Raw genomic sequence first — 18799 nt, 5'->3', positions numbered from 1 at the left:
GGAACTCCTGGGCTCAAGAGATCCTTGCCTGCTTCTGCCTCCCAAAGTGCTGGGACTACAGGTGTGAGCCGCCACACCTGGCCTAATTTCTTAACGTGCTTTTCTTCTGCATTCATCGCCAGAATTCCTGATATTACAGACCACTGGCTCTAGCTGCCTCAGTGACCAGACAGACCATCGTCCGCTGCTGCCTCAGTGCTCTTCGTCGTGTTCTTCATCTACTCCACATCAGGCCTCTAAACTTGGTGCTTCTGAGGCAGAGGTCCCTGACAGGGTTTAGGGTCTCTACAAACTCTCTGAAATCTTATGAAAAAGTATGTGTGTGATGTGCATGCAAAACGTGTTTGGTGACAGATCCTCAACAGCTGAAGAATGTCTGACCTCTTTAGACAATCTGAAAGAGATACAAGTGGTAGTGGAAAATCACTTTGTGAGAGCCCGGGGGTGCAGCAGCGACCTGGACCGTCAGGAAGAAATGAGAGCTGAGGAGTGAGGACACAGAGAAGAGGGAGGATGAGGGAGACAGTGCCTCCTCCCAGTCTGAACACATACACATACACTTGTGCACCCAGGCACGCACACGCATACGCACACCAGCATAAGCAGCAGCCAGGTGAGCCCAAGATCCTCTAGTCTTAGCTACCTTCCTGGGCACAGGTGACAATGGGGGAAGACCCAGTGGAGGCTGGAGCCAGGAAGCCCCAGAGAATAGCCCTTGAAGCCCCAGAGAATAGCCCTTGAGACCCCTAGGACTTCCCCTGCCGCCTGGGCGTCTCACTCCAACCAGGACTGAGGCTGGAGGGCAGTGAGGGCACCGTTTCCCCCGCCCAGAGCAGCCTCTGTCCACTCAGCTGGGCAGAGGCTGTGGCCCATGTGTTCTCTGTCTGTCCTGTCCCATGGACATCCCCGCACCTACCGATCTTATAGGCGCTACTGACCGTCTCACGCTCTGTCACACCACAGTAATAACCCGAGGTGAGAAGAGCGTGGGGACTGTCTTGGCCCTGGTATTCCTGGGCCCTTCCCTGGCAACGATGCACATCCCTGGTGGCTGATGTCTTGGTTCCTCCCACCACAGATGGATCCACAGCCACAACGCCATCACCTGGAACGTGGTCATCTCTCCTGCCCGCCTTCCCCTCCTACGTTGGGGATAAGTGGTTTTGGGGAAAGGCACCGGCTCGATGTGCAGACACCAGCCAGGGCAGCTGGGTGAAGACAGATGTTCCCTCTCCCTCCGTAGCCTGACCAGGCTTCTCGGGCACAGGCGTCAGGCGCAGGCCTGCTCCTGGATGGGGCGCGGGGCCTCTCCTGAAACTCCCCTTATTCCTCCCCAGAGCTAACAGCGGGCTTCACTTCGGCTCATCTGGAAGTCGTCTTTCTGGTTCCTCTGTTGCTCTCTTTTTTCTGAGGTACGTGGGTGCCCCGTCCTTTCCTTGTCTCAGCCCCTCTCCCCGGCGCCTCCTCAGTCTGCACCCCAAGTCACACTTTCTCCCACACGCTCATCCTGAAAGGGTACCAGACAGAGAGGCACGGGCACCTGCTTGGCAAATAGTTCCTCTCCGAGAAGAAAAACAGCATTTGACTTTATGAAGCACTCTGCTCAGATGGGCACCTCTCGAACCAGGGGCAATAATCCGGGTGACTGAACATGCAAAACATTTAAGTAAGTTTTAGGAGCTCTAACAACGGGCTACGAAGATGGCAAAGAAAGTTGAGAATACAGGGATTCAACTTTTCATTCAATATTTGGGCAAAAAATCCTCCTCAAAACGAAGAAATTATGTACCAAACAGATGCGCAATATGCCTACTTGAAATTTAAGATTAAAAAAAATATTTATAAGGAGAAGGGCATGAAAATTTAATTTAATGTTCACCTTAGGTAATTTTGTGTCTTATTGTTCATAGCAATTACCATAAATCTGCATATCAATAAGCATGAACAGATGTCAGTTGTTACAAGTGCTTGCCAATCAGGTCTGTTAAAAAGTGACAGATGGGTGGTTATAGAATGTTCTCATAAGGCCTATTAGCACATTCGCAGGAAGCGTCTGCAGTGCGGACTGCTGGAGACTCAGCTTGGGGAGGAACCAAGTTCTGCGTGGGTCTCTGTGGATGTACCAAGCACACTTCACAACTCCGGAAGCGCCTCCAATTTGACATTCTCAGACCTCTGATACACTGTTTTTGCAAATGTCTTCCCTCCTCTCCACTTATGCCAGACACCAAGACAGTCTTCTAAGAGAACAGATCTCAGGTTGATAAAAGAGCTGCTTCATGGTTTTAAGCAAATCTTTGCACTCTACCATTTTACTGTTACCTTCAAAACTTAGACCAGATATTCTGGAAGGGAATTACTACTTGCTTTACTCAGAATCAGAATTGAAACGAAGCCGTTTCCTCCTGTTCATCAAAAGACACTTCCACCGCAGCTTCACAACCTCTGTAACTGGTTTAGTAACAATTCTTTATCCTAGAGAAAAAAATCCCCCTAACAAAGAAAAACTCACTCGTGATAAACTTGAGATGTTTTCCAGGATGGAGGGAGGCAGCTTTCTTGTAACCATCTCTGAAGTGCTTCCTAACAGTATGGGGCGGTGAAACTCACCTGAAGGGGCTGAGACACACAGCATGGTTTGCCAGCCTGGGTTTGCACCGGTGAACGGGACCTGAAGCTTGGTCCTGCCACCTACTAGCTTAGTGCCTTCGGACAAGTCTGCTAACCTCTTTCAGCTTCAGTTGCCCAGTCGTGCAGTGGGTTAGAGTCCCTACTTCATCAGGTTGTTGTGTATTAGGGAATTCTATATCCTAATCCTTGTAAGGTCACTGACTACTGCTGTGGTCTCACATTACTCGTTTAACCTTTTCATCTTCCCTTTTTCCAATTGTAACGTAGTAACAAAGTGGTAGTCATGTCCTCAGCTTGCTATGAGGATAGCCGCATGATTTTTAAAAGGAGCTTTGTTAAAAGCAAAATGGTAAAACACTACCCCTCGTTTTTCTATGATGCTCTTTTGAGTTGATAGTTGTTACAAACAAATTAAAGGCAGAGAAGACATTTTCTCTTATTCCTTTTCTCTTTCAAGAAAAATCCAAGCTCTCAGGCCAAACTCAGACCCCAAGCTTCTGAGATTTCAGAAATTCACTGAACAAGTATCACTGCTGAGTGAGAAATGGACACGTTTTTATTACAAATTTTAAGAGGGAAAATAAAAACCAACCAACTCCAAGCAGGCACAAAAAGTAGATATAAAAGCCGTCAGTTTATCAAGGTATGTTCCTTTTCCATTTTCTGTTTCTAAATTCCGTATTTCGTAAAGGTTCTCTTTGATAAAAACCATAAAGCACACCTGAAGTTATTTTTAGTTTGAGGGGAAAAATGGTAAGATTTTTTGGGAAAGAAAGTATAGCTGACGTCTCATTCAATTTTATTGATGCAACTACTTAGGAACCAGTCATCTCAAATTTCTCTTTTTTTTTTTTTTTTTTTTTTGGTTTTCTCCTGAAACTGAAAATGTTTTACCCATATAAATGTGGCATATTACACTCTAGCTATAAGCCTTATCTCCTGAAGGACACACCGGGATGTCTGAGGGTTGTTCACAACAAAGTATTATTCGTTTCTGAAATCGGTTTTCGCTTTTTGGGGACAGTATTCCAGGCTGGACTGCTTGTATTTTAGATGCAGAGATCATTATACATACATCAATGTAATACAGAAAAATTACATGTGAATTGTTGATGCGCCCACTCTAAGTAGGACACAATATCAGTCACTCAGTAAGTACTGTAACATCAGGTGGTGTCTGGGATAAATAACCTCTCCGCTTTCTTCAATCCCACTACCATATGCTTTCTATTGTATTTGTTATGTTTTATGTTATACAAACTATCCCCCAATCCTCAACAACTCATTTGTAAAGATACTATCATTTGTTTAACGTTCCTTTGGTCTATACATATTGCTGAAGTCATATTTCTTAATTTAAAAACCGGGCATTTAACTTAGGCTCCACTGGGGATTTATGTCTGTTGAGTTAGAAATCTATTCACTCATCCACTCGAGGACACTCATGAGCAGCTCTTAGAGGGGTGAGAGCTGAGTCTGCCGGCCACTGGGTCATGCTCTCCTGGAGCACTGAAGAGTATCCACAGAGTGTCCTGACGCATCCAGGGAGGTGAGGGCAGAGGGAAGGAAGCAAAGGGCTCTGGGGAATTCGGGAGAGAGGCGCCCCTCTCACATTTGGGGGAGCTGGGAAAGCTTCTCCCAGGAAGGAACCTCTATCGCCCATTCACCATGATCACTCCATAACATGGGCACAGACTCATGGCAAGGGCAGAGGTAAGCCCCACTTCTGGGACAAGACAAGAGAGTAGGAGAGGCCATATAAACTTTTCTTCACTGGTGGAAAAAGTACTCCAAACCATAATACTTCAAATACTCAGGAAGAGGAGACCTGACGATCCCTATAAATGCAAGGTATCCTTCACCGAGCCCGACAGCTACACCTTGAAGACTGTGAATATTCCAAAGACTCTGAATACTCCACATGATGGTAGGGAACGGCCTGTCCAGCGTTTGATTTCCTAGCCTATGTGGACTTAGCGTGCTGAATTTCACACATTGAGGATTCAAGAAATTGATAATTTGGGAGGCTCAGAGCACATACGGATTGCCTTTAAATTAGCCATCTGCTCCTCGGCACCTTATGTAGGGTGACTCCCAGATATCCTCAGTTTTCAAATGAGCAGGCAGAGCATGCGGGGGCTGGCATCCTGACCTGCGGCTGGTGCGGCACAGGCACACACATCCTAATGAAAGATGACAGGGCACGCTGTGCACCCGGGACACCACGCTTGGCAGCAGCCTCAGGACCCAGTGACCTTCTCTGCATAATTCAACTGTGGGAGTAGAAAAGCCTGAGGCCACCTCTAAGGAAAGCCCCTAATTTCAGATCCCGGGGAGTCCATACTATGCGAGAAAAGCAAATCTCCCATGGGCTGAAAGTGTGACAAATCTTAGCATTTATTTTAGAGCTTGCAATCAGGAGGTTTTCTCTTTTAAAACACAGAAAATCCCCTGAATATTTTACTTATCTCTCTCCAGCTCCTTTCATAGAATTAAAAATAAATTAACCATTCAATGTGATTCTTAGCTCCAAGGCCAGCTTCCTGAACCATATTGGTAGACACTGCTGAATGATTTAACTATCATTTCAAGTTATGTGTTATTTCTAATAATCCAAAAGCTATGTTACAAGGAACCAGGTGGCGGTGCCGATGGATTTAAAGCCCAACGATGAATTCGGTAGTGTTTTTATTGCGGGTCAAGGAAGACCATCAGCTGATGAGTTTCCAGGAGCCACGGGCCACAACGGCTGGGCTGCCAATCACACACCATGCCCAGGGAGAAGCCCCCTTGAAAGTTTTTCCAGATTCATTCAAAGTGAAACAAGAAAAAACAAACCAACAAAATCCAAGGACACATATTTTAAAAAAGAAACAGCAATATGGAAAAAAGGAGTTTTCATGGTGACAAAGAAAAAACGCTTCGTTCTGCACATGCAGGTTTCATTGCACTGATTCAGGGTGTCCTTGGTTAAAACAAACCGTGCTTGGTTCTAATACGCCAAAAACCTGTTCTTCTCCTTGCCCTCTCCCCCCACCTTTTTGGAATGAAACAAGGAAAAGGCTCTCTGACCCATTCCTCACGGCAGGTTAATGGGCACCTGTGTTCTGATTTATTGCACTTGCTGCCTTCCCTGGCCTCGTGTTAGGTAGGGAAATCGGCATGGAAGGTGGCACGGCAGGAGTGACCTTTTGCTAATCACTGCACCTCAGTTACGACTGGCGCAGCTCATTAGAAGAAGGAATCCTTCAACGAGCTGGCTTTCAAATGCAGTCACACTTTGGTTTTCTCGAGAACAAAGATTCTACTTTCGCATAAAAGCTTCTGATGCATGATTCTGTCAACCGGGGCACTACAGTAAAAAAGCCACCCTGTTAATTGTCTGTCGTTATCAAGGGGCTGCAAACCGCATCAAAGATAGGCCTGCAATCCTGGGTTTCATTACGGAGGTCAGAACATTTTTATTGACTGTCTATTATTAAAATTTTAGAGGGGTGTCAATCATTTGGCTGCCCTAGATATAGGGATCTGGATGGAAAGCCCCCAGTAATCAATCTTATTTATAAAAACAACAAATGACTGGTCATTTGTTGATATAGATGCCAAGCAGGATTTCTCAGCCCCTTCATTCTATAGCTGTCATGCACAGTGAAGGTGGGTGGGTAATCTAAGAGGTAGCAGAGACACTTCAGAGCAGGCTGTTCCAACGTTAACACCAGACAAAAAGCTAACAAGTCTGATCACCGCTCTTGGTTCTCTTCCCCTGCTTCTTCTTTGTCCTAGGAACCAACTCCAAATTCTGACAATGGCATAGTCAAAAAGAGAGGCGTGCTTCCTGACTTACCTGCCATTTGTTGAATGCCGCTGAACGCGCCCAGGTTGCTGGAGGAGGTGGCCTGCTGCAGGAGCTGCGGATGAATGCACAAGGACAGAGTCAGGGCTCGGTGGAGAAGGTGAGAGCAAAGTAACTCCCTCATTAAACTGGGGACAAATTCAGTTTACTTTGCATTTGCAGGGTTGGTTGCTATTGCCTATTGATGGACTGAAGGTCCCCAGAGCTGGGGCTGTAAATCCATATTCATGTCTAATCTCTATTAAGAAACACAGACACTGGAGAAACTCACTAACACTGCTGCCTTTAAACAATTAATCAATTTACTGTTTTTAACAACCAGGTGTTAAATCTATTGAAACCAACATAGCGTGACTAATTATTTCTCTCTGTAGTCTAGCAGTTACCATAACTCATCTCTGTCAATCAGGGTCCATTCCCTCCCTCTCTTCTACTTTCCAGCACTGTTCAGCTTTCTTCATCCTTCATCAGAAGCACATGAGTTCACTGACTTTATGTTGGCACATGGTGCCAACATAAAGATCATCATGGTAACTACGAACATGAATGCATCTATTCACAGCTGTACAGCTGCAGCCACCACTACATGACCAAGCAAATGGGCAGCCGTTTTAAAAGTCCTCGCTGCAGAGTGAAACATACAGCTCGTCAAAACTTAGAACTATCTGGTGCTATGTGCGTCGAAGTCACGCACTGTAAATGTCAATCTTTAAAAACATTAATATACCTGTGAGGAAGTCTGCATTTTCTACTAGTGCCTTCAGGGCTACATTTTTCCTGCCGCGCAGAATGAGTGGGTGCCATGAGATAAAGGCATGGAGCCCCTGGGGTGCTGCTGGACTTGTCCAACTCAGCTGAACCGCAGGTTAACTTAGTGAAAGACTGAGTGTTGGGCTGAACTTACGGATCTTCTTTTTGGTAAGGTAGACCAGTACAGACACAGTTAGCAGTGGCGCCAAGCATATAGTTATCTCCTATATTCAAATGTACTTGGATACCAGAAACATAGATTTACCACATTTATTACTGAAATATTGTTGTCACACTGTGTACTTAGGAGGAACAAGATTAATTCACTGTTTTAAAAACAGCTTTCAGAGCCAAGTGTGGTGGCACACATCTGTAATCACAGGTCTTTGGGAGGCCAAGATGGGGGGATCACTCGAGGTTAAGAGTTCGAGACTAGCCTGGCCAACATGGCAAAACCCCCATCTCCAGTTAAATTACAAAAATTAGCCAGGTGTGGTTGCACATGCCTGTAATCTCAGCTTCTTAGGAGGCTGAGGCATGAGAACTGCTTGAGCCTGGGAGACGGAGGCTGCAGTGAGCAGAGATGGTGCCACAACACTCCAACCTGAGCAACAGAGCGAGACTCTGTCTCAAAAAAAAAAAGCTTTCAGAGTTGATTTGGGGCTCTGTGAAACAAGCTAGAACATTGTTCCTCTGGGGAAGTCCAGGTCTTTCCAGTTTGATACGAAAAACCCTACACATGGATATGGCTCGAAAATGGATCCTAATTGAGGTAACAGCACCAAGCAGTGTGGAATTATCAGTGGCTGATTCCAGCAGTCCCCAACCTTTTTGGCACCAGGGACAAGTTTCGTGGAAGACAATTTTCCCACAGACCAGGGGTTGAGGGGAAGGTTTTGAGATGAAACTGCTCCACCTCAGCTCATCGGGCATTAGATTCTCATAAGGAGCACGCAATCTAGACCCCTCGGCATGTGTACTTTAGAACAGGTTCGTGCTCCTAGGAGATTCTGAGGCTGCTGCTGACCTGATGGGAGGTGGGACTCGGGCAGTAATGCTCACTTCCTGCCGCTCCCCTCCTGCTGGGCAGTCTGGTTCCTAACAGGCTGTGGACTGGTACTGGTACTCAGCCCAGGGGTTGGGGACCCTTGGCTGATTCAACTCAAGCCTCAGGTACAATGATATTATGCGACTTCATACCATCAGGTACTAAAACCAAGAAAAGTCTGTGTTGAGTCACTCCTCTCCATTCCTTGCCCACACACATACTCTCACACACACAGAAAGAGGAAGAGAGCAGGGAAGAGGGGGTGGGAAAAGCTAGGGACTACCCACTGTGATAGTAAGGCCTTATTTTGGTTTCATCTGTTGGGTTTCTCACTCTCTTGCACTTATCAACTCCAATGTCCTCCTCATAGTCAATGATTTTAAGTTTTAAAAATTAAGCTAGCCTTGAAGATGTTTAGAGGAGTTAAAAACACCTATTGAGGTAAGTGGAAATATCTGGAGTGTCATTAAACCACCACCCAGGATTATTGCCACGGATAACCAACCTCTGGGGAGCCACGGTCAGAATCTACCACTCAAGGTAGCTAAGGGCTCTTTGAGAGAAAGGCTTTTCAGCTGAAAGGCAGTAGAACAAACATGGCGAAGAAAGAATCCCCGTGGCAGAGGGAAACGTAGTGAGAGCTTCTAACAACATGTTTCTATAAACGAGGCTGGGATTTACTCTCCTTCACGTACACAAACAATTTGCAGATGTGGTCCCAGAAACATGTGCCAGAGATTTCTGTGAGCCGTGGGGGCACAGGGGATGTGCTAGAAGACAAAGTGGACATGTGTCTCAGTTTTCAGAAATGGTGGATGGGGGAAGCCGGACTCTTAGAAAGTACAAGAAGGTGAATGAGCATGATGTCAGCCTCAGACAAAAATTCTGGTACACAGAATCGTCTGTGAGCATCTGAACAGCACACATTTGTGGAAAAGAAATGTCAAGCTAGACTCATTTCTTTTTTAAAAGCAATTTTTAGACTGATAAATCAAGAAAAAAATGGCAGAGCAAACAGATTTTAGCAAGACAGCTGACAAAATCTCTCATGGTATCTTCATGGACAAAGTAGAGAAATGGACAGAAAGTGATGGGAACTTGAGCCAACGCTTTTGCTAACAGCACAGAGGAAGACAGGAAAAGGATGCTTCTCATTCATTCATCAAATATGTACTGAAGAGTTATTATATACCAGACCCTACTGGGCACTGGGGGTGGGGCAGCTAAAAAGATGAAGGTGGCCCACAGCAGCACCCAGAGTCCTCAAAGAGGCAGTATGGCCAGCCAGCGGGACATGCAGGGCTGAAGCCCCATCGGCCACTAGCAGCTGGTTGATTCTGGGTAATGTTATGTAACGTCTTTGAGTCTCCCTTTCTTCATCTGTCCTACAAGCTGGGTAATCTCACCTTCCAAGGTGGAATAGGGAGGATAATTTGACGCAATAGCACAACTTCTGCTACAAAGTAAAGCTAATGGGTGACAGGATCCCAAGAGGGATAGTTAAAATGTAAAATGACAGAATGAGGACCCAATACATGGAGGGTACGCACACACACACACACACACACACACACACACACACACCCCTCTCTGAGGCTGGAATAAAAGGCCCAAACTCATAATATGAAATTATATTAATAAATGTGAAGTCCAACACTTATGTTCCAAAGCAGAAAAACAGGGTAGAAGAGCACAATTTAGCAGTTATTCACATAAAAATAAAACCTTTGGAGGGCTGGCTGCCTTCCAGCCCGCATCTGCCATGGTTACTACAAATGCCGCTCTCAAGCTCCAGTCAGACGCCCTCAAGTCCACACTAGGGGTTACTACTCTGTCCTGTTCAGATCTCGCTGTGGGGACTGTCTTAAACTCTGGTCACTGTGTTTCAATAAAGATACTGCCAAAGTGGAATGGAGAGCATGAGTAAACAACCAGAAAGCTCAAGTTCAGACACCATGAGATGTAAGGAATGGCTGAAAGAACTGGGTCTGTTGGGGCTTGAAATATAACAGAATTTTGTTGGTTTCAAATAGATGAAGTAAGAAACACTTGATTTCATCAACCCGGTTCCACTGCGAAAAGCCAGGATCGTGGAATGGAAGTTCTGGGAGATTTCACCTGACGTCCTGCTGCGGCAGACCCTGACCTGACAGGGATGAGCCCACCAGCCCAGTGGCCTCCCTCTCGTTACATCATCAGCTGCGTATCTTCTAACTCAGGGCGTTGGGGTACCTTTCAAACACGGGTTAGAAGTTTAACCTGTGGGACTTTGCCCAGCCTACATCAGGCAGGAATTCAATTAGTCCTGTTCTTAACAGAATCATTCTAACTTGGAAAAATATCCTGCATAAATGCTGATTTCAATAATTCCCTGAGACTGAAAATGTACTGAAAACAAATGCCTCAGCATAGGGAGGGGAAAAGTCAGTTTGCAGAGTTTCCGCGGGTGAGGACCACACTGGCATTGCCCAGCACTTACCGCCAGATACTGCGGGGTCAGTCCACCCAGCCCCGTCAGGTTCCCCCAGGTGGCAGTGTTGAGCTGCTGCATCTGCTGAGCGAGCTGCTGCTGGAGGCGCCTTTGCTCTTTGTCCTTCTGAGTGTCAGCAAACTTCACCACGATAGGTGAAGAGCAGCCCTGTGGTCAGACACATTGGAAAGTGGAGAGGGGTTACAGGCTGGCGGAATCCGCTCACCACACTCAGCACCGGAGCTACCTTTCTGCACTAGGCTGGAGCACATGGAATGGGCTGAAATGGTTTGAAATGGTTTAAAATGGTTTGATATTCCTTCTTCTTCTCTGAACAGTGCCATCAACAGAAAATTCCAGATACTGCCAGTGGTTTCTTTGGGGGATCTGGTGGTCGGTGAAGTCACTTGCTTTCTTGCTCTGATTAGTAACTGCCTCTCCTTCTCTCTTCCTGTGTCTTCCTTCAACCTTGCAGGACCTCCTTACAGACAACAGACCCTTCCAAGGTTCTTTAATTGAGCTTCACGGTTTGCTCGTCTTAAAGACAGACTTGGCTTTGTGTGTCTGCCCGTGTCCACAGATGGATAGAGGACAAAGGGGACAATCTGTAATGGGAATGGCCATGTCTCTCATTCATTTATCTTTTACTCTTTCCCATTTTCAGTTATGTACCTGTGAACTTTGGGATCGTGAAAATCCTAGCGACCCAGCAATCATAGGGAAAAGGGCTTCATTTTAGTTATGTGGATGAGGGCAGGAGATACTCAGAGAACACAGGCATTCTCCAAAGTAACCGTTCACGTTTTCAGAGAGTCCTCTTCCCTCAGCACACCTGCTCTACCCTCTACCCGCCATCCCTGGAGCTGGTGCAAACCCAAAAAACAGAAGCACATTCTAGCCAAAGGAGATAGACCGTGAACAGCAGACGGAGGAGTCCACTTGGCTTCTTTCTCTAATGAACCTCACCATTCTAGCAGCTTCTTTCAGTTTTAATTTCCTTTAAAAGGCAAGGAGTAGGGGTAGCGAGAAAGAAATGGCCAAAGGTCACAGAATTCACTTCTGAGCTAGGTAAAATCATCAGGGATAATAAGGGCCTAACACTCCAAGGACGAAGACCTCCTTTCCAAAGCACCTTTGCAACATTTGCCACTTGGTAAGTAACTCAGCAGAAGTCTCCACCTCCTTCCCCAGCCTCTTCTTCTCCTTTGTGTGGCTTGCCTACACATTTCATCACAATTAAAGCTGTTCAATTTTGCTGAGGTATAAATAAATAATTCTACCCAAGTGATTAAAATAAAAACTTTTATTGAAACTCAGTATGATAATAGACCTCTCTCTCTCTCTCTCTCTCCTCTCAGAAATGTTATATTCCTATTTAAATGAGATTCTCTGTTCCATTCCCTTTGGGTCATGTTGCTTTTTTCTGGAAAACAAACGCATTTATTTTTTTCCTTATCACCTTGAGTAGTTATTGGGGTGCAGTTCTGAATACATGAGGATATAATGTCTGTTAATAAAAAAAGTGAGAAAAATGAGATGAATATGTCAGTGTTAAACATCCAGCCTACTGGTCTTCAGCTCTGGTAGGCCGAGTCATGGTACAGAATGTTAAATGTCAGTAAATTGCACAAAAATAGTATTTCCATCATTTAAAAAAAATTTGTAATTCATTTTTCTGTATCTGTTCCATGTTTCAGTACTTCACTTAAAAGAGAGCAACATACTTTGAAGATTACGTAGAGAGGGGGTTTTGCATGGAAAAGGGTTGTCATTGTTCCATCAAATTTGTTCCATAACAAATTATAGCATCTCTCCTAACAGAACATGTATTTTTTTCTTCCTTAAATAGTAAAAAATGATACAAAAGCAGAAAATTAGGCCAATGATTATAGCTTAAAAAATAATTTTTTAAACCATGAAACACAGGGCAGGGATAGAGTGAAGGCAAGTGGAGAAATAAAAGACATGATATAAAATTAATTGTTTTTAAGACCTTGTTCTTTCAACATTCACATCACTGTGAATTAGGTAATACATCTTGGTTAAAGACATATGCCAGAGTCCTGGAAATAATGTAATTAGCTAAAAAATAAACAACGTTAGTCAAACAATTATAATGTGACTGCACAATGTATAACCTCCTATTTAAATGCCAATTTAAAAAAAACTAAACAAGAAATTTAAGTGTCAGAGGGCCCCTCTGTGTAAGCATGAATGTCCGGTTTTAAAAACAAGTACACCAAATTTGGTTTTTAAATAATAGAGATATTAATAATAAAGGATCAAGGGCTTCGGAATAAATATGCCCCAGTGGTCAAACCAACTCTTTCCATGATGGGAACCTACTGTTTCTCAGCCTGGTTCATGCCCAGTTCTGCTTTATGGTCCTGAGTCCTCCTCCTACAGGAACACAGGGTTACATGGTCTCCCGTGGGTTCTCCGTGGCTCTCTGAGCATTACTGGGGGGCTCCAAGGGAAGGGATGGGGATCGCAATGGTTCTAACAGAAACACTGAAGAATTGAGGTTCCAAATTATCTCAGGTGAGACCAATTTGGGTACAAATCACTAAATTACAAGAAATAAAAGTAAGAATGAAACGCGTATATAGAAGATAAATACAAGACTTTTTTTTTTTTTTGCTTCTAACAGCACTTTCATTTTAATCTTCAAACTGAATTGAAGATTAAAATGTGGCTGGAAATCAGGCTAATCCACAGGAATGGAGCAGTCTTGGTAACAGAAAGAGGGAAACAAAACATCATCACATGTGTAACTGCGTGTCAGACAAGATTAGCTTCCTAGACATTCCAAATCCTGCTCATTATCTCCTATCATGCCCGATTTTCACCTGAGCTTGCCGTCAGGTAGGGGGTTGTGAGTGTCTTAAAAATGCATTGCACTGAAAGGAAAACACAGTGATTATATAAGATACGTTAGGAATATCAAAGTCAAGATCAATGTTTGAAAAAGACAATAGGCTTTGCAATGCTGGTATCACAAGTCAGAAAAGTACAGTAAACACTGAATGACAATGCCATGCACACTCCTTCCCCCTCTGCACCCACCTTTCGATTCACTATAAAAGAGTTGCCACAAAACATGACGTATAATGATCACTTAACTCCCAGCATGCTTTGGGAGAGGCAGCATTGCAAAAAACAAACAAAAACAAACAAAAAATAAAACCCCACGAAAATGAGGGGAAACAGAAGCTCAATCAAGAAAAAAGTTTTTTGCATATTAAATAAAATTGAAAATATTCTTTTTTCAAAATGTGAAAACAGCTTCAGATAACACCACAAGGCCACCTCCAGAAAAGATCACCCGTACACAAAGATACAGTATACATAATACAGCAGAACATGCACTCCCAAATGATTCTATCAGACAATACAGAAGAAGTAACGGCATATCACTCTTGGAATGCTTTTGTGCAAAATTCTGAAAGGCCATGACCCAAATCACAGACTAAAAGTACAGAGCCATCTAACTAGGTTCGTAGGTGTGCAGCCACACCAGGGTATTTACCTTCTCCTAAAGCCAGGATCTCTCATTAGGAGACCACATTTGAGCCTTTATTATGTTTCTTTGTTATTGCTCTCTTTGTTTTTTTTTTTTTTTTTTTTTTTTTTTTTTTTTTTTTTTTAAGGAAGGAGACAAATCCTATTTTCCAAATTTGCATTTTCAATGTTAAATGCAGTGGGATAAATATTAACTTTCTCCAACAATCTTGATGTAAAACCACAAGGCTGTTTGACTAGATGGAAGATAACTTGACCCTGTACAAAAGAAAGAACCCTGGGACTTAGCACAGGGCAAGCAGTAATTTGGGGTGGGAGGCTGTTACTGTTTCATCCACACCGACCCCGGGGTGGGGAATGTATTTGATCCTTTGGGTCCGGAATGACACTTGGCTTCAAGTGCTCACCATTTTACATCGCAGGACCGATGCCACTGCAATAAAAGGCTCAAAGAGATAACTGGAGAGCAAGTGGAAGGTTTTACTAAATGCATTTCAAGTCATCAGGGGAAAAATGCATAGAGAAAGAGAGAGAGAGGAAGAGAGAATGAGAATGAATGAATGAAAACTGAGATGGCGAAAGTTTACATCTGCGATTGTCATGTGAACAATCCACACAGGAGAGAATCGCTTTACCATTCCCCATCATTTGCACAAAGAAAACAAAGAAAGGGCAGATGATACAGTACCTCCATGGTCTGAGACTGATGCATGGCTTTGATTGCATTCTGTGCCATTGCCCTTGTAGAAAATGTGACAAACGCACAGCCTGTGGGAAACAAGGGGACAGGGAGCAGGAAAGACAAAAACAACAAAGACAAAAGGGTTGGACGCTTGTTAAACCAACACAGTCTACGAGAACCGCCACAAGACGACACTGTTCTCAGTAGTACATAACAATAAAACAACTTCTCTCTTTGGTTTTATCTTATTCTGCTTTTTATTCACAGCGCTGACTTGCTAATCTGACCAAAGCAGAAAGCTTTATTTATTTATTAGTTTATTTTTTACATGGAAACTAGGGGAGGAGGTTGGGTGCTGTTTTTAGCCACAGGGTTTGAAATCAGCAAGATCTAGTTTGCATTTTCTAAAATAAAAACTTGCTATTTTCCATTTTCTCCTTGACTGGTGATCTTTACTGAGGGCATCCACACATGAAGGCTTTGTATTTCAAGTTTTATCATTGATTTTTGAAGGGGCAAATAAGAAAATCCTCACACCAAGGGCAAATTAGCAAATAAATTTCAAGAGCTCAAAATGTCAGCAAACTAATGTATCTAAATCCCTTCCAGGTAGTTAAAAAAAATATATATATATATATGTATGTATAAATATAAATTGTTGCTATGCAAATACAAACATACCAAATCTGTTACAAACTATTTAGTAATTTTTAATTTTAATAAAAACAAATGCTCCATTACTCCGAGAATATTCAATACTGCTATAAAATGTAAAAAATGTGCATTGTCATTTATTTGCATAAAATCTTCAAGACTTTTGAGACTTGTCAATTTCTGAAACGTATCAAAGATTTGACCTTAAGTCTAACATACACTAGACAATGTACATTTCTCTGAATATCTGCCGGGAGACCAGTGAACTTTTCCGTGCCTATTTTTTCTTTTGCTGTAAAAGAACAGACTCTGCAGTGCCTGTTTCTGCTTCTTGTACCAGCCTTGGCCACCATGCAGGTCACTGCTCCAACTACACGGCTCATTGCCCTTTTCACTAATAAAAACACTGCCTTCTCAAATTTACATTTTATTCATCATGCACCCTTGGGCTTCCTAGAGAAAAAGACTGTGAAATTAATGCAGATTCAGGCTGATTTTATAATAAAACCACAGCACACTAAAAGGTTAGCTAAAGCAACAGACTTATTTCACTTATGATCTCTAATGACTTTAAAAGTGCATTGATTTTCAGCTTCTTCAGCCTTGCACAGTTTGAACTTAGGTATCAGAGAATAATTCAGTGTTCCACTCAATTTCTTCAAAACATTATTATTACTACTTAAAAGATTTCCAAATGAAGCAGATCTAAGCACTGAGGGGCTGAAGTCTATTGTCATTTCAGAGTGAATGCATGAAAAGTGGAATTCTGGCGTCAACAATGCGAGATTGTTGCCCCTGTGGCCAATAAGCAAAATAGAACATTCTGCATTCAAACAACCAGCAGATTGTTTGGTTTATGTAAATCAACTTGTGAGCCATAAAATATAGTTTCTTCTTTTGCTCTGCACGAGTACCTGGTGAGATTATCAAGTCAATACTGTAGTGGCACCTTTTAATCAAACAGCAATAAGAGAAAGCAATGCCTGCCTGTTATCCCCAAAGCACAACGACATCCAGTCATGAAAATAAGTCAATGCATTTTTTTTTGCATCATGCTATAATTTTTAATACACAAAAACTCTGAGTACATGAGAAACTCATCTCACATTCGCCTCCTGGCTAAGCTGGCTTGAAGAAGCCGGAATGAAGTCCAGCTCACGGTGAATGCCGGGCTGTCTCATGTGGTTCTCTGACAGCACGGCAGCAGACGAAGCTTACTATCTGAACACGCTAGCTGTACTAAGACTGACTGTAGCTTCTGTCATCAATAAAAGCAATTTAGTGGCCTTCTCTAAGGCAGCTAGATGATGTAAGTGTGGGACAGAGGACAGGACCTCCACTGGCTTCCATACTGATGCTGAGCTCTGAGATGATCCAAATTTACCATCTGTTTCCAAGTAACATCTCTTCAGAAGCATTTTCATCATCCCTGGCGTTATTAACAGAGGAAATAACACTAAGAGATTTTTATTTTCCCACTTCTTGTGTTGAAACTACAATGGAGGAAAAGGCAAATCATCTACTGGAGACAGATTTGAAACCAAGCGGAGGCTGGGCTAATTCTGCTTTTAATAGTCAGGAAGATTGCTGCATTCACTTCATTTGCTCTTATTATCCAGTACCATGTGCCAAGCTGACAGTTTCCAAATGGAGGGTAAAAATGAATAAGAAACATGTAAAATGTCAACAAAAATCAATAAGGCACAGTTTATGCATTTGCCACAATTTCATATATGCAGAACTTTTTAAAGTTACTTAGTGAGAAAGATACAGCAATAATCAGGCTCAGAAGTATTACCAATAGAACAATACAATTGTTTCTATAAACTCAAATCATTGCCCTCTCCTCTAACAACCATGCAATTAAAAGCCTGACTGATGCTTCTAATTATACAATCCTTACCCCACCCAAAAAAATGGTCTGACACATCTGAGGACTTCTTTAACCTTTTAATTCTATTGGCAGTGGTGCAGTAAGAGAGAAGCTGTCTCCTTAGGGGTTTCTGTCAAGTTCTGCATTGTGTGCTGTGTTCAATTACCTGAGAAAAAAATTACGGTGTCATTTATAAAGTGGGAGTGCCTGTTGAAAAATGTCACTCTGTGTCACTCTGGATGAAGTCAAGCAACTTCAGAGTCAACTGTTTCTTACAATGGTAGCTTGTTAACCATTGCCATTTCTCTAAAACAGGAGGTCACAGAAATCCTATGGATACATTTTAGTTTTCATTTCAACATCACTAAAAACACACAGGTGGCTTTAGGATTAGGCCTCCAATGTATGGGTTTATACTAACACAGCATCACACAAGTCCCTACCATTAAGACTGGCTGCTGGCTTTTTCTCTCAAGCCAACCAGAAGGCTTTCCATTGGACAGAAATAACTTGGGTTGTAACTATCCCCTTTCTACAAAAAATGAGCTTCTGGGTGCAGTGGTGTTCACTGGGTCTTTACAGGACAACTGCTCCGATCCTGTAGGATCAGCCCTTAACTCTTCTAGACTGTTCAATGTTAGGTCTCAGCAATCAGCTCTCTGGTTACTGACCAAAATGCCAGAGAAACAAGGCTGGGGGAAAAATATACAGGTATCAAAATAATGAAGCCTACTTCTTTCTTCTTTGGTGGGGAGGGCGTTTTGGTAAGACAACATGTGTATTACTGTCTGAAAACCTCCACGTATATAGTAGCAAAAAAAATCCAACTGTAAATGTGGCCAACCTGCAATTTTACCTTTGCAATTATTTATTATCTCTACTTTCAGAATGTTAGGGATTGCTAACAGAAATGAAAGGAGCTGCATTCCTCTCATTTCAGTGAGGTTACTTTCTTGCTGCTAAAACAGATAAATGATTGACTGGGGAAAGGTTTCTCAAAGTAATTTCCTCCTACAGACAAGATCTAAGGAAAGCACGTAGCCCTGTCACAGGGAAGATTTTGGAACACATCTATTACACTTGTCATTTCAATTGAAAGGATATCTTAACTCAGGTGTTCCACCTTTTTTTCTCAGCTGCAAGAGAATTGAGAACTAGATGAATTCTTGCTCTGCACCAAAAAGACAAAAAAAAAAAAAAAAAAAAAAAAAGGACAGGCACTTTTAAAAGCATGAACAATGCCAGGGCCTTTTACTTTTGTTACTTCTTTGAAAGAGTACGTGTAGCGCCCACTATACTTCAAGTGAAAGAAGTAT

General features: G+C 43.0%; 1 protein-coding gene across 22 annotated transcripts in view; it reads right to left on the bottom strand.

Annotated features, from left to right (window-relative positions):
* Positions 1–18799, bottom strand: part of CELF2 (CUGBP Elav-like family member 2) — a 543854-nt gene that overhangs the window by 54579 nt on the left and 470476 nt on the right. For 19 of the 22 annotated variants that reach the window (XM_030940450.1, XM_030940451.1, XM_030940448.1 and 16 more), the window contains 3 exons: positions 14963–15042; positions 10762–10920; positions 6476–6539 (listed from right to left, as the gene is read on the bottom strand). In XM_030940450.1, coding sequence (XP_030796310.1) covers positions 6476–6539; positions 10762–10920; positions 14963–15042 — 303 coding nt within the window. The remainder of the gene's footprint in view (positions 1–6475; positions 6540–10761; positions 10921–14962; positions 15043–18799) is intronic. The other 3 variants (XM_030940470.1, XM_030940468.1, XM_030940469.1) reach the window with 1 other exon arrangement.

The sequence above is a fragment of the Rhinopithecus roxellana genome, chromosome 11 (assembly GCF_007565055.1).
Source record: "Rhinopithecus roxellana isolate Shanxi Qingling chromosome 11, ASM756505v1, whole genome shotgun sequence".
NCBI lineage: Eukaryota > Metazoa > Chordata > Mammalia > Primates > Cercopithecidae > Rhinopithecus > Rhinopithecus roxellana.
This window is presented reverse-complemented; position numbering and strand designations above follow the sequence as displayed.